General features: G+C 36.0%; 1 protein-coding gene across 9 annotated transcripts in view; it reads left to right on the forward strand.

The window, feature by feature from the left end:
• NAALADL2 (N-acetylated alpha-linked acidic dipeptidase like 2) overlaps positions 1-18,598 on the forward strand; it is a 1,274,580-nt gene that overhangs the window by 142,487 nt on the left and 1,113,495 nt on the right. For 6 of the 9 annotated variants that reach the window (XM_086394828.1, XM_086394854.1, XM_086394822.1 and 3 more), the window contains exon 2: positions 3,519-3,593. The exons of the other annotated variants lie outside the window; for them this stretch is intronic. In XM_086394828.1, the coding sequence (XP_086250954.1) occupies positions 3,519-3,593 (75 nt within the window). The remainder of the gene's footprint in view (positions 1-3,518; positions 3,594-18,598) is intronic. 9 annotated transcript variants of the gene reach the window in all.

Raw genomic sequence — 18,598 nt, forward strand, 5'->3', positions numbered from 1 at the left:
GTCCTTTAAAGGGACTGGCTTTATTGACATTGGCTTGACCAGGCTACTGTGGCTAGGCTTGTTGATAGAAACAAATACAAGTTGCCTCACACTTTCTACTTTTTTGAGTGAGAACGTTTCTTTAAAAAAAAAAAAAGTGCAGAAGGCATATTTGTTGCCATGATTTCTAGTCCTCTACTCTCTTGTTAATTATTTACCACCTTTACTAGTGACATTTTGATCAAGGTCTTTTTAAAGAAGTCTCCTTGATGATGACATTTTTATTTCCTTAAATATGTTCTTCTGAAGCTTACCAACAAGAGAATACTCAAACCACTGTTCTCCTTTAAGTGTACGTAACCAAAAACATAATTATATCTGTGAAATGTAAAACATCTGAGGATAACAAGACCATCATAGACATGCTTGGTCATAAACATGTATCATCCATTTTTATAGAGGTAAATAATCTTCCAGAATACCTGTTTTTTTTTTTTTTCTCTATTTTCATTAATCCTTTCTCTACTTACTTTGCTTAAAAATCCCAGAATTGTATTTCTATTTCTGTGTATTTCCTAAAAAAAAAAAAAAAATTGAAACACTGTGTAAAATGCTATTAAAAAGTACCTTTAATGTAGAGTAATTTTAAAAGTTATTTAATGCTTTCTATTGAAGAAAAGCAGCAAGGTAAAAGAATCATTTAGTATAAGCCTATGAAATAATTTGTGTTTTATGGATAAAATATATGTGATTATAACATATGCCTTAACTGTTTCTGTAATGTTTTTCCATGGGAAAGTATATAGGAAGCATCTAGGTTGTTAGAGTTGTTCGTATAATAATAATTTTGTGTCAGATGTGTAGGACTGTTTGGGAACCCCCAGAATAGCCCATCTTAGCCTGTCTTGTACATCATCTGTGTCTGTGTTCAGGATTGAAATAAACTGAGGAGTACCCTGGCAGCTTTCCTGTCCCCTCATCATCCCTCTTTGTGTCAAGATCAGGATAATATTTGCTTCTTATTTTAGAGTCCCAGAATGTGCATAGATTGTCTGTTGTTTTGTGGGTTTTTTTGCCTCTTTTTCCCTCATCCTTTTATATCTGTTATGAGTCTGGTAATACATTCCATTTGGGAAGGGTGAATTTCTCTTCCTCCTATATATTGATTTTTCCAATTATTTTCAAAATCAATTATTAGCACAAATCAGAAGAGCATGCATAAAATTTAAAATAAGAGCTATGGTAAATAATTTGCATGTCATGGTTTGAGTTAGAAAACAGTGTGCCTTGATTCATAAAGCTTCTGTAGCTGGGGAATACTTGTGAGATCAATTCTATCCTGGGGTATTTTCCTTTGTGCACTCTGCTTAAATTTTTCAATAAGGAATGTGTTCTCCTCTGATCTTATCTGAGTTGAAATGCATCCTTGATAGGTCTACAAATAGTTCAGATTTCTCTTCTTGGAGTGTTGAAATGCTTCCATTCCAGACATATTTGCCTTAAGATTATTCAGTGAACCTATTATTCAGTGAGAATTAATGAGAAACAAGATGCTTCAGTTAGTTTGAAATTACTTCTGGATCTTGTTTTAATTATAAAGGAAAACACAGTAGGAGTTATTTTTTACCTTTATTTGTGTGTGTAAAGGTAAGAGATTTTGCTAAGGTTGTCTAATATCTTATAAAACAAACCAAGATATATCCAGGAGTCTTCACTTATGGATTGCTCTAACAGCATTCTATTTTCTGTGCAATCAGTTTCGTTCAGTTCAGTCACTCAGTGATGTCCAACTCTTTGCGACCCCATGAATCGCAGCACGCCAGGCCTCCCTGTCCATCACCAACTCCCAGAGTCCACCCAAACTCATGTCCATCGAGTTGGTGATGCCATCTAGCCATCTCATCCTCTGGCATCCCCTTCTCCTCCTGCCCCATAATCAGTCTTATATCTGAGCCTGAGTTTTAAAATTACCAAAGTAAATGAAAAATGCATTTTGAAATGTTGTTTAATTTTTCTTTTGACTTAATAGCATTTATAAAGATTCTGAAGTTCTCTAAAATAATACTGCTTATAATCAGCTCTGCTCACAAATAAGTATTCTCTAACAGAAATGACTATATTCGGATGTTTTGTACATTTAGCCTATAGATGATTTAAGTGTTTTGGCTATGAAGATAATAAGTACTTAATAAACGATAGATTATCATTAGAACTCCATCACGTGTTTTGAATAATGGTTTTCTAAGGCCCCTGTATGTATCTAGATTATCTAGACTCACTGGGCCATCTCTAGTCACACCTTGAAGGGCTAGCCATAGACATTGTCAAGGATTATTCATTTTAGCACTATATCATGTAGGCCTCTGACCATTATTATACCCAAGTTGCTGGTAGATTATGCCCTGATTAAGAGCCCATAAGTTATCAACATTTAATGTTTCCAATGATATTGGGAACCTATCTTTTCCTGAATGAGAGTGAAATCCTTCCAAAGTTATCTTCGGCTTAATGTGAACAGATTTCAATTATCTTTTCTAACCTAAGAAGCAATCTCTCCCTTTTAGCCTCAGTGAGAAAGTTAACAGACAATTGTGTAAAACCTTCATACATGAAGGTCCATAATATTCTCTGGATTCGTTAAATAGAATTATCTTGGGTAGAAGAGAATACTAAAAAATGTTTTCTAATTTTTGAAAATATAAATAAAATGTACAAATAATATGGCATCAGGAATAGGGATGAGTGCTCTTTTTTCATCATTATTTGCTAAGGAAAGGAAGGAGGATTTCCTTACATAATATCTGTAAGCACATGTACCACTGAGTGGCATATTGTCAGTGTCTGACAGTAGTGAATGGCCATGGCTGAGGTGACAGGATGGTGGCAAGTCCCTTCTTAGCAGGGAGTTATCTGGAAATTGACTTAGGATAAGGTTTCTTGCAATGTAGGAGACCCAGGTTCAATCCCTGGGTCTGGAAGATCCTGGGGAGATGGGGATGGCTACCAACTCCAGTATTCTTGGCTGGAGAATTCCATAGACAGAAGATCCTGGAGGGCTACAGTCCATGAGGTTCTCAAAGAGTCAGACACAACTAAGCTACTAACACGCACACATACAAGATTTCTCCAAAGGGTATCCTTGAGCATGTAAGGGACCCTAGCCTAGTCTCTCTCAGGAAGTACAGGTATTTTCTGCTTCTCCCAGACTTCTCATTAACAGGTAAGGCAGACCGTAGTCAGAATTGTTTAAAAAAAATGGTGGGTGGGGGGAATAATCTCTCAAGGCTCAGCTGTGTTCCTCATCTGCTGACTTCCTCCTACCTCAGGACTTCAGCCCCAAAGTCTTGTTTTTCTTCTCCTTTTCCTTGGTCAAACATGTCCAAGGCCACCTACCTCTTTGTAAAGGATTGTTGTTGTTTAGTCACTCAGTCGTGTCCAGCTCTTTTGCAACTCCTTGGACTGTATGTAGCCTGCCAGGCTCCTGTATCCATTGGATTCTCAGCAAGAATACTGGAGTGGGTTGCCATTTCTTTTTCCAGGGGATCTTTCCAACCCAGGGATGGAACCCATGTGGGCTGCATTGTCAGGCAGATTCTTCACCACTGAGCTACCAGGTAAGCCCTTTGTAAAGGATATGATTTATCCTTGGAATTATTTGAATAACAGAAATCTCTTGAGTTCAGTGCCAGAACAACCTTGTGAGAGGGGATCTCTTTGAATGGAGTTTCCTTTGAACTATTTAACATAACCTTTTCTCTCAAACTGCCTGCTTTTCAGCTGCTTGGATGTTTTTGAACACCCTCTAATTAAAGTCCTTCTTCCTACCTCAGTTCTTTGTTCTCTAGGTTAAGAACCCCCTATTCTAAAGGCTACAAAAGACTAGAACTCTGTGGAAAAGATGTTTCTAAGTTCAGAAGTTTGGCTAGACCCTTTCAAATGCAAGGCCAGTTATAGGTAGCTGTCAGCAGAGGGTTCTTCCACCAACCCTCTGAGGGAGAATCTGGCTGTCAGAACCAGGGTAAAGAAATCTGTAGAATATTAATATTTTCAAGGTAGAGAGGGAGTATAGAGGATCTTAAGTCCAAAATTTTTACTTTGTAGAGGAACAGAGATCCTTTGAAGGTACAAAAATTGTTCTCAGTTCCTCAGAAGCAGTTGCCAGAACCCAAGTCTCCACCCTAGCTGCCTAAATCCTATAATTTGATGGAGGGATTTGGCACATTGTTTTCTAGGAGTATTTACTTTTTAGAGAAGGAAATTTAGGCTTAAAAATGCTTTCCATATTGACATCTTTTAGCCTTTGTGGTATGACCTGTAAATCACCATCCAGTATTCAGCCTGGCTTTTAAATGTTTGCTCCATCCAGGCATTCAGTCTTGGGTATTCTCTTGACTACATAAAAGTAACTTAGGCTCTTGAGACATATATTAACTTTCATCACAAGGAGGAATTGGCTTGAAATTCCATAAGCACATGCAAAAAATGTTTCTCCGTGATTCACCCATTTCTTTAGAAATTATACTTTTTGTATCTGGCTAGTATAAGAAAAAAATCCAGGTGGGAAGATGCCTTAGTGTCTGTGCTTCTGTCTGTGTTTCTAGGTTGCAGCCCAAGGGCAGCAGTACTGTATACCCCAACCAGTTAGACTGGTTTGATGTGTCTGTTTACTTTCTGTGGTGGGAAAAGTATCTCACATTCATCATCATAAACCATGCCTGTGAGTGCTTTGAAATCTTTTTAAAACCCCAAAGAGAACTCACCAGTTTGTGAATCTTCCTTCCAACCCACTCGAATTTTAATAGCATTTTCAGTTATGACAAGTGCATAGAGCTCTTGTTTAACCATTTGCATTCCTGGAGGAAGCTTTCAGTTGCTCTGAGTGAGAGGCTGGTAGACTTGAGACACTGTGAAATTGAAATTTAGATATTGAGGTAACAGGACGTTTTGGAGTTGAAACTTCCAGAAGTTCTGCTGGAGAGGTCTTATAATCTAAGGATGAAATCAAGCATAACTGGAGGAAATAAAATTGTAGAGAATGTCAAAGCATGAAATCCCAGGTGAGTCTGACCAAAGTGTGTAGGCAAAAATGTATGGCTTGGGGATTTTTCCGAAGTACAAGGCAAAGAACCCTTGGGACAGGCAAAGAAGATTAGAATATGAACTCCAAAGTCAGATATAAGAAATAGTTAAGGAAGTTAACGGGGCTTCCTTGGTGGCTCAGTGGTAAACAATCTATCTGCCTGCCAATGCAGGAGATGTGGGTTCAGTATCTGGGTCTGGAAGATCCCTGTAGAAGGAAATGGCAACCCAATCCAGTATTCTTGCCTGAGAAATTCCGTGGACAGTGGAGCCTGGCAGGCTATGAAGTCCATGGGGTCTTAAAGAGTTGGACATGACTTAGTGACTAAACAACAACAAGGAAGTTGGCATAACTGCACTGAGAAGCTCTTTTCTCTTGTCTTTCTAAATGGAAATAGGATCTTTACCTTCTTAGAAATAAAACAGCAAGTGACATATTTGAATGAAACATAATAAAAACAATTAATAATGTAGAACTCAGTTAAGACCTGCTGTTGGGGAAAAACCAATACTCAGACACTCTGAAATTTAGTTTGTTCTTAGACTGAAATGATCTGAAATGCGAAGTTTAATCCCCTTGATTTAAATGATATTTTATGGCACTGAAATTGTTTTAAAGGGAAACATTTTAAGTTTCTATTAAAGTTACTATAAAACCTTCTTGAAGAAAAGGTGATATACACCTACAGGATGACTTGATTATTTAAACATTATTATTAATAATGCAATTAAAATGTGTTCCTTATATTTAAAAGGCTGGAGCTGTCTTTGAATCTACTTTCTTTTTCTTAAAGAAATGAAACTAAGCGTGCAGTAATAATCTGATGATTATACATGTATAAACACCATGTAATTATTCCATTCTATGCCTGTTCTCTAGATTTTGGAAAGAGTTTAGACAAATTTAGCTAATTGAGTAGTACAGTAAGCCAAATTTCTTTGTATCACAGCTTTTTTGGGAGGAGGGTTATTAACCAAGCATGTACTTGACATTATTGGAGCGCATTACACTTGATACATCAGTGAGGAAAAAATGAGATGCTGATAAGATTGCGAATAAAATGTGATTAGGTTCAAAACACATAAAAGGGCATTGAACTTCAGCTGATCCTTTGAGCTTCTAAAGTCTTCAGTAAGAGTATGGGTAAATATTTTTATTTAACAGGGCTATTTTATTGTTCTCTTGATATGTTTAACCATCTCCACAGTTGAACACTTTGGAAGGCACATTTATAAATGCTATTATATTTATGCTGAAAAATTATACTGAAATTCACCTGTCCTCTTTAAATCTCTGATCAATGTAATGCAAGTTGTATATTGTGCACTAAAAAATTGAGAGTGAGGTAGAGAATTGGTGTAAAATCTTGTCTACTAAAAGAGCTTGAAAGAGAATTGTTTTGAAAAGTCAGCTATTGAATTTAATACAATTCATATAAACATGCAAAAGATGTACATGAACACCTATTAAACAACATGATCAACTTTGCCATGTGACTTCAGATCTTGGTGAATGATTCACTTCAATAATTGTTTATAGTTTTGAAATCATTTCATCTCAGTGATTTTTTTGGTTTCTCAAAAGTGATTTCCTTTGCAAACAGGGCATGAGAAGCAGAGAGGATTGAAGGGTCACTGTGCTTTATTTCCTCTTTGTGTATGGACCTTTAATACAGTCACAGACAAGTCCTATGTGTTCTTGTGCTTAGTCGCTCACTCGTGTCTGACTCTTTGCGACCCCATGAACTGTAGGCACCAGGCTATTCTTCTCTGTCCATGGGGATTTTCCAGGCAGGAATGCTGGAGTGGGTTGCCATTCCCTTCTCCAGAGCCTATGTTTTCTTAAACTATTGATAAAGCTTGAGCAAATTTTCATCACATCCACATTTCTTAGTGGTAGATTTCGGAGATCAAGAATTATACTTTGCCACAAAAGGAGGAAGTTGCTTCCGGTCTTGCCAGTTCATGGTATCGCTATAACCACAGACACATATCTGGGAATTTATAGAGAAATCTAGGAATTCATAGACAGAATTCCTCTTCTTTCACAGAAGAGATCTAATGTGAACTGATTCTGGCCAGAATAAATAGCAGAAGAAAGAAACTTTTTCCTGGCAAACGAACAGAGAGAGATAAACATAGAATTGTATCTATCCATGTTTACTTGCTTTGGTTTCCACTCTTACTGAAAACAAAAAAGATTTTCCAAAAATTACTATGGTGGACTGTTAAACAACATGGGTTTGAACTGCACAGGTCTACTTATATGTGGATTTTTTTTCGCTAAATACCTACTATAGTACTACATAATCTGATGTTGGAACTGGATTTGGAACCATATGCCAGAGGGCAGGAGGGCCCATACTATGAAATAGGCTACAAATAAGTAAACATAATTCTAAATGGGGTTAAAATAATTTGTGAAAATTAAGCTGCTATATATATTTTATAAGTGCATTGTCTTATGGAAGTGTCTCTCCTGGAGTGGATTTTATATGGGTGTTATGTGTTCATGTTGGTTAATGAGAGGTTTAGTATAGTCACTGTAACAGATTTGGCATTGGAGCCATGGGTGGCAGGTAGGGCAGGGATAGAAATTAAGAAGAAAGAAAAACATGTTGACATTGATAATATTCATGGTGCATTATAAACCTACTTTAAAAACTTCAATATGTAAACTTCAGGTACAATGAGGTAATAATGTTGCTTTGAGTTTTTCTTTTCCATGTAGGTAAAATAATAATTTGAGAAATAAATGAAGAAAATTTAATAAAATAGTAATGTTTTTCATCCTTGCATCTGAGTTCTCATCATAGTTTTATGTTCATGTTTAGTCTTTTAAAAAAAATTTGTTCTTCTCAGTTTATCATTTGACTTCTATAGATGTCTTTTAGGCATCATCTTTTTTTCTAGATGATAAAACTTATAATATTGTTTATATTTTTAGAAATTGGTAAATTCCTGAATTATAGTTATTAAAATACTTTTACATAACAATAAATTCACAATAATGTTGATTAATAAAAGGTTCTGGAAAGGATATCTTCACATGAATTTTTCATTTTCACAAGTTGATGAGTTAGTAAATAATTCATTTTCATACTATATATAAAACAAAAATCCTAATACTCATTAGGTACTAAATTCAAGTGGAAATTTACTAAGCTTATTTGAATCTCACAATAATCTTGACCTTCCCTCTTTTTCTCTTCCCCTCCAACAAATATACTAAGCTGATTCCCAATAAGACTTCTGCCTATTGGTAATGTCTGCTGAACTTTCTACAGTTTGTTCCTCCTTGTCATTCAATCATCAGGTTAAATATCATCTCAGTGATAACTTCTGTAGCCTCACAAACTGAAGTAGCCCATCTCTGTCTTAATGCCTGATTTTAAATATCTTACAAGGAGCCATTTTTTTAGTGGGGAGGGTGTATTTCTTTATTGCCTAAAGAAAGAAAGAAAAAAGTGAAGTTGCTTAGTCGTATCTGACTCTTTGCGACCCCATGGACTGCAGCCCACTAGGCTCCTCCATCCGTGGAGTTTTCCATGCAAGAGTAATGGAGTGTATTGCCATTTATTTCTCCAGGGGATCTTCCTGACCCAGGGATTGAACCCAGGTCTCCTGTATTGCAGGCATACGCGTTACCGTCTGAGCCACCAGGGAAGCACTTTCCTCCAATAAAATGTACCTCTTTGAAATAAAAGACCACGGGTGGTTGTATCTTTAGCTTAGAACCATGGCTAACATGTACTATATTTTTCAACAAGTATAAGTTTCATGTGCTAAGAAAAAGCAGCCATAAATGCAAAATATTTGTGTCTAGCCAATTTGTATTTGTTCTAACATTAAAATTAGTTAAGCATAAGGTAGCGACATTAGCATGGTAAATACAAAGCAGGATAAAACAAGACTTAACCAAAAAAAAAAAAAAGACAAAAGGACAAAAACATGTTAAAATTGAAAGAGACCTTTATTCCAGAATGTTAGTTGACATAGAGTTTATTCTAGGATATGGAGAGCAGAGTAATGTTCATTTTCATTTCCTCTGATTCTTAAAGTGAGCTTGGTTGAGTTTACTGAGATGAGCTCTCAGAGAGTCCAAGTATGAAAAACTATGGTGATGATGGTGCTCATGGATGAAAACATTTAAATGTATACTATGTGCCAGGGACTGTTTCAAGTGCTCAAATTTATTATTTTATTGACTCTTCATAACCATTCATGAGGAGTATATACTCAACAAATAAAAATATAAATATATGACTGTATTTGCCTTCTGCTTTATGTCTAATTCATCTTCATCATTGTCCTTCATCTCTTAGTGATGGAGAGCTGAGTTCATGTGATAATGATGGGATTTGATTTGAAAAATGTGAAAGATACTTGAGGTTAAATTGGTGTTTGCTTGTACTAAATGCTGAAGAAGGAAAAGATTGTAAAAACTGGGTTTCTGGCCTAGCTGACAGAGAGAGTATTATTGTTAACTGAGTTAGGGAGTAGAGGATGGGGAATAGTTTAGTGGAGGTGAAATATGAGACTACTTTAACCAAAGATAATTTTATACCATAAGTTTGATGAAAATGTCCAGGACTTAAACTGTAAAAATGACACTAGGCCTTGAGGAAGAGAACTAAAATTGGGGTAAGAGGTTGGAAATTATTAAAACTTAAGTCATAGGGGACATTTTGGATAAGTGATATTGTACAAAGATGAGAGTTTAAAGTAAAAAGACAGATCATAGAGTCTGGCTAACACTGAAATCTAAATCCAAGTAGAAATGAAAGAAACTGACATGGGGTCATAGGAGAGAGAGAAAATACAGATGACAGAACTTTGGGGGAAAATGCACAGTGGGGGAGGTGTGGTTTCTGTATGGAACAGTCAAGTAGCTAGGATTTGGTGATTCAACCCTGGAATTAAGGTGAAACTTGAGGAAGAAGCAGTTTGAAAATGATCAGGAATGAGGTGTAAGGAGAAGACAAAATTAGAAACAATAAAGAGCTTAAAATAGCAGAAGTTCAAGAGTTATAGTCTCAGAAATGGCCATTGTTCAGGAGTTGGAGAAAGAAGAGTGGACAAAGACAGCAGTCTACATTACAACACTTCTGTGAGGTAAACGTAGCTTTCAGTTTTTGCACATGAGGGAATAGTATCGGTGATGGAGAGGATGAAGATGTTAAAATAGAAGTATGTCCAATGAAGATGGGGATTTGAATCATTAGAACAACTTTAAAGAACAGGAGAGCAGCATTCTATAAGGAATTAAGGGTGAGGGTAATGACAGATTCCCTGACTTACAGAGAAGAGTGGGTGATGGAACTCATGCCAGTGGCCTGGATCTTTGCAGTAAGGGATGAGTTCTACCAGCCAAGAGTTAGGGTGGAGCTGGGTGTGGGATGTTGAATCCATGAAAGATAAATAAAAGGATTGGCCAGAAGCAGCTTCAGCAAAGTTAGACATGAGATAGTGTTGGTGAATGTGGGAAAGCAACAGGAAAAAAAAAAAAAATGCACGCTGATTATTAAGCAAGTTTTCACAGAGACATGAGTGAGTTTCCATGAGAGTGAGTGTGTGTGTTTTATTGGCTTGTCTACAGATTTAGCTAGAGATTGTTATTTTGGAATAACATCATTTAGCATACCCAATAAGCCTACTCCAGCTAGTTTTCTTCAGATTGCATGCTGCTGCTCTAGGCAGAACTAGAAGAGAGCACATTTCACTACAAATCCATCCAGCTTTTGAAAAGCAATGAAACACTCAGCCTTGACTGCAAATCAACTTTAATAGTGGAATAGTGGTATCTTCTTATCTACGTAACATTTGCAATGCATGTGTGTGTGTGTGTGCCCTCAGTCATTCAGTCATGTCCAACCTTTCGCAACACCCTGGACTGTAGCCTGCCATATTCTTCTGTCCATGTGATTTTCCTGGCAAGAATACTGGCTTGAGTTGCCATTTCCTCCCCCAGGAGATCTCCCCTACTCAGGGATTGAACTTACATCTCCTGTGGCTCCTGCATTGACAGGTGGATACTTTACCACTGAGCCAACTGGGGAGCAACATTTGCAAAGCACCCATATATACTACTGGTCATATAGTAAGAAGTGAGATATATATGGGACTTTGGAATGAGGGGAACACACTTCCATTTAACTTTGAAGAAAGCAAAAGGAGGTTGAGATCAATGTTTATTCACTCAAAGATTTCAAGACTCTTGGGTAATTAGTAATTCACATCAGTGTTTGTATGATTATGTTATTATCATTAATAATAGTTAAAATAATAATATAATTGGATATTTAATAAATATCAGGAAGAAGCAAAGCTAGAATCTAAATCTAAGACATATATGACTCTATTGCTTCCTTACTGCTGCCTTTCCCAGGAGTAAGTGCTATTTTAAATAGAGCTACTTAAAAAAAGGCTGTCTAAGCAGAGTTTTCAAATATTCATGGTTTATATCCATATGCAAAAATTAGTGACTGTTAATTTTTTGTTACTGAAGGGTCCATTCTATAGCTGATACATCTTCTATGGACAGCATATTTCACAAGAAATCACATTACGTCATTTCTACCCAGAGTGTTTTCTGTTTGGGTACATCATGACTCCTCTTGTCCTAACTACCCTCATATCCTTGTGATATTTCCATCATGCCTGCATTCCTGGCACTTGTATTGAAGGTGATAAAGCTCTGAAGAAGTTGTTTGTGATAAACAGGTTCTACTAAATTCAAGAATGTTTTGACCATTAACCTTCAGTTTGAAGTCTTAGGTGACCACAAACTAGTATAAAAGAATATAGACCTAACTCTATAAAATATGCCTTAAAGAGGTTTTTAAGCAGTTGATGCTTTGCTGATGTAGGGAATATTTCCTCTTCAGTGTTTCTAACTTAACAAATTACATGTAAAAGCCATAAACTCTTTTATATTATCTATAAACATAATAAAAATGTTACACCACATAAGTTTGACTTAGTCAATAATTCTAGGCCTAGCCTTAGGGTTTGAAGAGAAAATTATTCCTGTTACACATTTTAATTATGCTATAAACTTTGGGAAATAACTATTGATCTTCAGCATCTGGCATCAGAAAGTTGTTTCTTGTTCTGTAGCCAGTGAAAGAATGCCATAGAGAGTAAAAATGAAGAATTTCAGGGAAATCAAAGGTACAGTAAAGGATATATTTTGGTTATATGTGAGTAACTTAAAAGCTAAGATTATCTTCTCTAAACATCTTTCTGCTGGAAACTAGGAACAATGGAGTTCAGGAATATATCACATTACTTGTTTAAGAAAAAGCTCTTCACTAGTAGTATTCTTGGTAATTTCTAATATTTTAATTCAAAAATAGGAGGGCCTACTCAGGGGGAAAAAAAAAAAAAGCTTAAACTTAACACATTTAAGTTTCTCCAAAACTTATATAGAGTACTGAACATTGTGATTATCATTTTATAAGTAATTACTTCACATTTTAAAGTCATCAAATCAGTAAAATGGGTAAAAACATCCATTCTGTTAAAACTAAAGAGATATCTAACAGCTATGATGATGATGATGAAGGAGAAGGGGAGGAGAGGGAGGGGAAGAGGAGAGACTAGTTACTGTGTGTTGAAGTTTTATTAGGGGATGGGCATTGCTATAAACACTTTACTTGTATGGCCAGATTGAAGCCTACATCCACCAGGTGAGAATGGGTCCCCATTTTATAGAAGGCTCAGCCAAGTTAAGTAATTCTGTCAGTAACTTAAGTGGTAGAGTTGGGATTCAAACTCAGGTCTGTCTGAGGACTTGTGAAATAATATAGATTCCTTGAGCTGCCATTTTGGCAAGTTGAAAATTCTTGCATGTTTAGAGCATTTAAAGTAGGTTTATGTTTAAGTTTAAACATATCAAATTTAGTATTATGATTTATTCATAAAATAGCTATTTATTAGGGAGGTTCAAGAGGAAGAGGATATATCTATATATACGGCTGACTCATGTTAATATATGGCAGAAACCAACACAATATTGTAGAATATTTGTCCTCCAATTGAAAATAAATATATTTAAAAAATAAATTCTCAATGAATATGTTAACAACAAAACCATTTATTGACATTCGATAATGTACCAGACGTAGTGTTAGGAGCTATTGAAGTTAAATTCAGTAAGTCATGGACCAGAGCAACTCATAGTCTGCTATGGAAGATGCTGCTGCTGCTGCTGCTGCTAAGTCGCTTCAGTCATGTTGGACTCTGTGCAACCCCATAGATGGCAGCCCTCCAGGCTTCCCTGTCCCTGGGATTCTCCAGGCAAGAACACTGGAGTGAGTTGCCATTTCCTTCTCCAGTGCATGAAAGTGAAAAGTGAAAGTGAAGTCACTCAGTCGTGTCCGACTCTAGCGACCCCATGGACTGCAGCCTACCAGGCTTCTCCGTCCATGGGATTTTCCAGGCAAAAGTACTGGAGTGGAGTGCCATTGCCTTCTCCGATGGAAGATGCTACACAGTGATAATACAAAAAAGAGAAAAAAAGTTTATATATATATATATAAATATATTGTTTATGAATCTTGAGAATTCTCGGATAAAACTTCTATAATTACTCCCTCTTGAATTTCAGAATCTAATTAAAGATATGGTCATTTAGCTTTGATACTACAAGGCCTTCTTTGGTCAGTTTGGGGGCCTCAGTATGTTTCTAACCCTAGCCATTAAAGATGGTATTTTGAACATATCAGCAGGGAATCTATTCCTTCCCTACCCATTTGTTCCTAACCTACAATGTAATTAAATACATTGATTAAAGAATCTGTTAAATATTCCATGTATCTAATGCCTTTAATACTGGTTCTGGATGCAGTGGTTAGCACTATTTTATTTAGTTTTATAAAGCTAAAACTAAAAATATAATATAAAATATAAAGCTACAACTCAAATTATAACTCTTGAATATAATACACAAGTCTGTATTTTATGAAAAAAAGTGCTATTTTTTCCAACTATTCTTCAATTTGGGGGCTGTCATCCAGCTTTCATTGAAACTTTTTCACATATTAAGGATACGTGCATGTGCATGCTTCAATTATGTCTGACTCTTTGCAACCCTATGTTCTGGAACCTGCCAGGCTCCTCCTGCCATGCTCCTCCTGCCATGCTTCTCTGTCTATGGGATTCTGCAGGCAAGAATACTGAAGTAAATTGCCATGCCCTCCTCCAGGGCATCTTCCCAACCCAGGGATCAAACATGAGGCTCCTGCAATGCAGGTAGATTCTTTACCCCTGAGCAACTGGGGAAGACCCATATTAAGGGTATAATCTAATAAATATAGATAATAAGCAGTGAATTTTTAGCCATGGCAGGTATAAGCAAAATTTCCAAAATGGGACTTATTTTTTCTTTTAATTTTAGACATTGAAGAGAGAACCCAATGACAGGTGTAAAGTCTCTCATCCACTTTATAACTTTCTCCAGGGATATATATTTATTATATATGAGCCCAATCAGTAAAGAATCTGCCTGCAATGTAAGAGACCTGGGTTTGATTCCTAGATCAGAAATATCCCCTGGAGAAGGAATTGGCAATCCACTCCAGTATTCTTGCCTGGGGAAATCCCATGGACAGAGGAGCCTGGCAGGCTACAATCCATGGGGTCACAAGAGTTGGACATGATTTAGTGACTAAACCATCAAGGTGCTTAGCCAGTTTAGTGTCTTTGAACAATCATTAAATCATGGGATTTAGGCATTTTGTAATAGTTCATATTTTTGAAAGAAGATATATGCAGGGCTCTGTGACAACCTAGAGGGGTGGAATGGGGTGATAGGTGAGAGAAAGCTTCAAGAGAGAGGAAACATATGTATACCTATGGCTGATTCATATTGATGTATGGCAGAAACCAACACAATATTGTAAAGCAACTATCTGTCAATGAAAAATAAATTAAAAAAGAAGATATATGAAGGCTACTATATGCAAGGTACTGATCCTAGGAATTTTATTAACTCACCTCATTTTCTTCTCACAATAATGTCTAGAGCTATTTTTAGCTTTGTGCCTATTTGCCGGATTGCCGGTGAGCCTATGTACGCATCAAAGATGTTAACCACAGTTGAGGTGAGTTGCTCTTGTGGAAAGCATCAGATTTTCTTCATCAATTTGCTTTTAACCCGAGAACAGAATATCATTGCCTCTTGATTTCAGTCTCCCCTACTGGTACTTAATATGCCAAGTTAAAGTACTTGCATAGTGGACAAGAAAGCAACATGGGGATTTCTGTTCCCTTTTCCTGCCAAATTGACAGGTTGCATTGCAGCAGATGCACAGCAAAGTGATTAAGATTGTACAGGTTGACAAAACATGTGTGATATGACTGCAGTGTTTTATATGAATGACATGTCACGGCAAGTGCTGGCCTCAAGAGATTGTACCTAAGGTTCTGGGGTATAAGGACAATCTATATGCATATAAAAGCACCATTGAGAAGGTGAATATCCAGGAAAAATAACCTTGACTAGGAGTCTATGTAAGCGAGGTACATTGCAAATGTAAGGTATATTTTTTGCTACTTAAATATTTTACAAATGTCCTATTTATTTGAGCATCTGTCTTGGGTGATGGGAGTTTTTGACTGCTGAACAACTCATTCAGCTGTCAGGAGGACAGAGAGTCTGGTTTGTTAAAATTCATGATTGGAAAAGAATTCCAGTGTCATCCTATTCATTTTAAGAGCACAGCCCTTGGTATAGACCTCTCTCTACTTCTAGGATGCCTAAATTACTTTACATGTTAATAAAATAAGCTTAATATGAGTGTCATTGCCTTGCTTACTAATTTTCAAAATAACCAAAAGCAACAGTGAAGAGAGTAGATTTTAGATGATAAGTAAAATAATTGTTCTCCATGTATATACACACAAATATTTGCATAGAAATTTAAGAGAAATATGGAAACTTCAAAAACTTTTCCATACATCGTCAGTTGACAGCCCTCCCCAAGATTAAGGATTTCTGTATTCATGTGCATTTTTAAAGAGACAGGGTGAATAAATTTCATCAAATTTTCAAAGGAATGCATAATCTGAACAGCATTAAAAAGACTCTGAAAATCCTTTTAATATCAAAAATTGTTTAATTTACTTTATGTCCCAATATATTCCAGTTACAACTTTTCTCCATAGAAATAAAAATATGTCATATTCTAATAAAAATTTGTGTCCCCTAATTTATTACTAAAATTACTGTAATTTGCAGTATAAAAAATTGTAATAGCAAATCATTTTCTGTAGTTTTGATCAGCATTTAAAAGTGGTCTCAAATTAAAGTAATATATTGCTAGTGAGGTTTAAGGTGGAGTGTAATTTGGCTGGTTTTCATTTTACTGGACTATTAAAGCTATATATATATATATATATATATATATACTATCTATATTTCCAATATAGTGATAAATGCTTAGGAGAAATAAGCATATGTGTGTGCTCAGTTGATATTCATGCTACAGTTCTATATTAATAGCTATTTTTTGTAAATTCCCTTTTACTAATCCACTTAAAAATGGAGTGGAATCTTGTATTTTTTTTGAAAAAAAAAAGTTATAATTTGCTACTTGTTCAAAAATCTAATATTTCTACCACATTTGTTCTCATCATATAAATTATAATGTATACTATATATACATATATATATAGTATATAGTGGCTTCCCTGGTGGCTCAGAGGTTAAAGCGTCTGCCTCCAATATGGGAGACCGGGGTTCAATCCCAGGGTTGGGAAGATCCCCTGGAGAAGGAAATGGTAACCCACTCCAGTATTCTTGCCTAGAGAATCCCATGGATGGAGAAGCCTGGTAGGCTACAGTCCATGGGGTCGAAAAGAGTCGGACACGACTGAGCAACTTCACACTTCACACACACACACACACACACACACACACACACATATATATATATACACACTATGTATATAGTATACATATTCATTGATGATTATATATAATTATTAATGATTAATTAATGATATTAATAGCACAAATAATTTGGACTTTAGCAGAGTGACACATTTTACACAAAAATACATAAAAATCTTTTTGTGTTATTATTGTATGTGCAGAGGTCGAAAAGATCTGATAGGATTTGGATTTTTATTCTAGGACTCTATCATAATAATATAGTGAGAGATACAGGACCCATTGACAAGTACAGAATATTTAAAGTGTCTTTTGGTTTTGATTTTTATTCTTTAGCTTGTTTGCTACATTTTCTTTTGAACATGACTAACCATTCTCTAGCCTTTCTGTCCATACCTGCCCTTCTTAAGATACTTTGGCATAAAATGATCCAATAAATTTTTTCAAAGTAAATAGTTATTTCATTCACAATCATGAAAATTCAGGCATAAGTGGGAGATATATTTTTGTATGGTAGCACCTGTTCTACATCCTTAAAAAAATATCACATTGATGACATCTGTTGGGATTTTAAGATTAATGAGGTCTCATTCTACCCTACTCAATTTTTCCTCATTCATTGGATCATATCTAAAATTCCACAGATCCAAACTCTTTATAGCCAAATGAATTCTATTGACCATGTTAACGATTTCTTATCTTCCTCTGTTTTATTGCATTTCAATGGCTATCTTTTGTAGGATGGCCTAAAGAGGAGGTATTTTGGACTGTGGTCTTGGTTGTGTGCTGTCTTAGCTTGGGCTACTGTAACAAAATACCATAGGCTGGGAGCCTTAAACAACAAATGTTTATTTCTCAAAGTTCTGGAAGTTAGGAAGTCCCAGATCAAGATGCCTGCAGTTTCACTTCTTGATGAGAGCCTTCTTACTGGCTGGTAGGTGACTGCCTTCTCTCTGTGTCCTCAGTGGCACAGGAAGAGAGAAAGATCCTGTCTCTCTTCTTATAAGGATGCTAGTCACGTTGTAGGGTCCTACTCTCTTGACCTTAGCTAAACCTAACTACTCCTGAAGGAGTAACCATCTCCAAATCATATTGGGGTTCGGGGCTTCAACATACAAATTTTGAGGGACACAGACTTTCAGCCTATAACATGTATCATTCCAACCACTGACTATGCTTATCTTTCAGTTCTATTCCATATATTTTGCATCTGTGTAGATAATGCTTTCCCTCCTTTCTCCACCAAGCTTTCTATCTTGATAATTCAGTATAATAGTTACAGAATTTATGAAGTTGACTAATGTATTCTTAGAGCGAGATTAAATTGGTCTCCAGTTATCTCAGTGAGGCTTCCTTTAATAAATCAGCATGTAGAGTAAATAGAGATTTATTCCGTATCTGCTCCGTTTTTAACACTGCCAGGACTGGGCATCTGAATGAAGTTCCCTTACCCATACAAAAGAAAAACCAAGCCCTAAAACAAAAGGAAGAACATCACTTTGAATACAGCCATTGAGTTCCAGGACTATTTATTACCTTTCGACTTTGGGTTTTAGGATTCATTTCATTATAAATACATTTTCCTTAAAGAGCCAGAACTCTTACTGTCTAAAGTTGTCTGAATAAGTATTTGAAGATATGTAA

The sequence above is a fragment of the Bos grunniens genome, chromosome 1 (genome assembly GCF_055505025.1).
Source record: "Bos grunniens cultivar Pamir isolate PY7600 chromosome 1, Bosgru_T2T1.0, whole genome shotgun sequence".
NCBI lineage: Eukaryota > Metazoa > Chordata > Mammalia > Artiodactyla > Bovidae > Bos > Bos grunniens.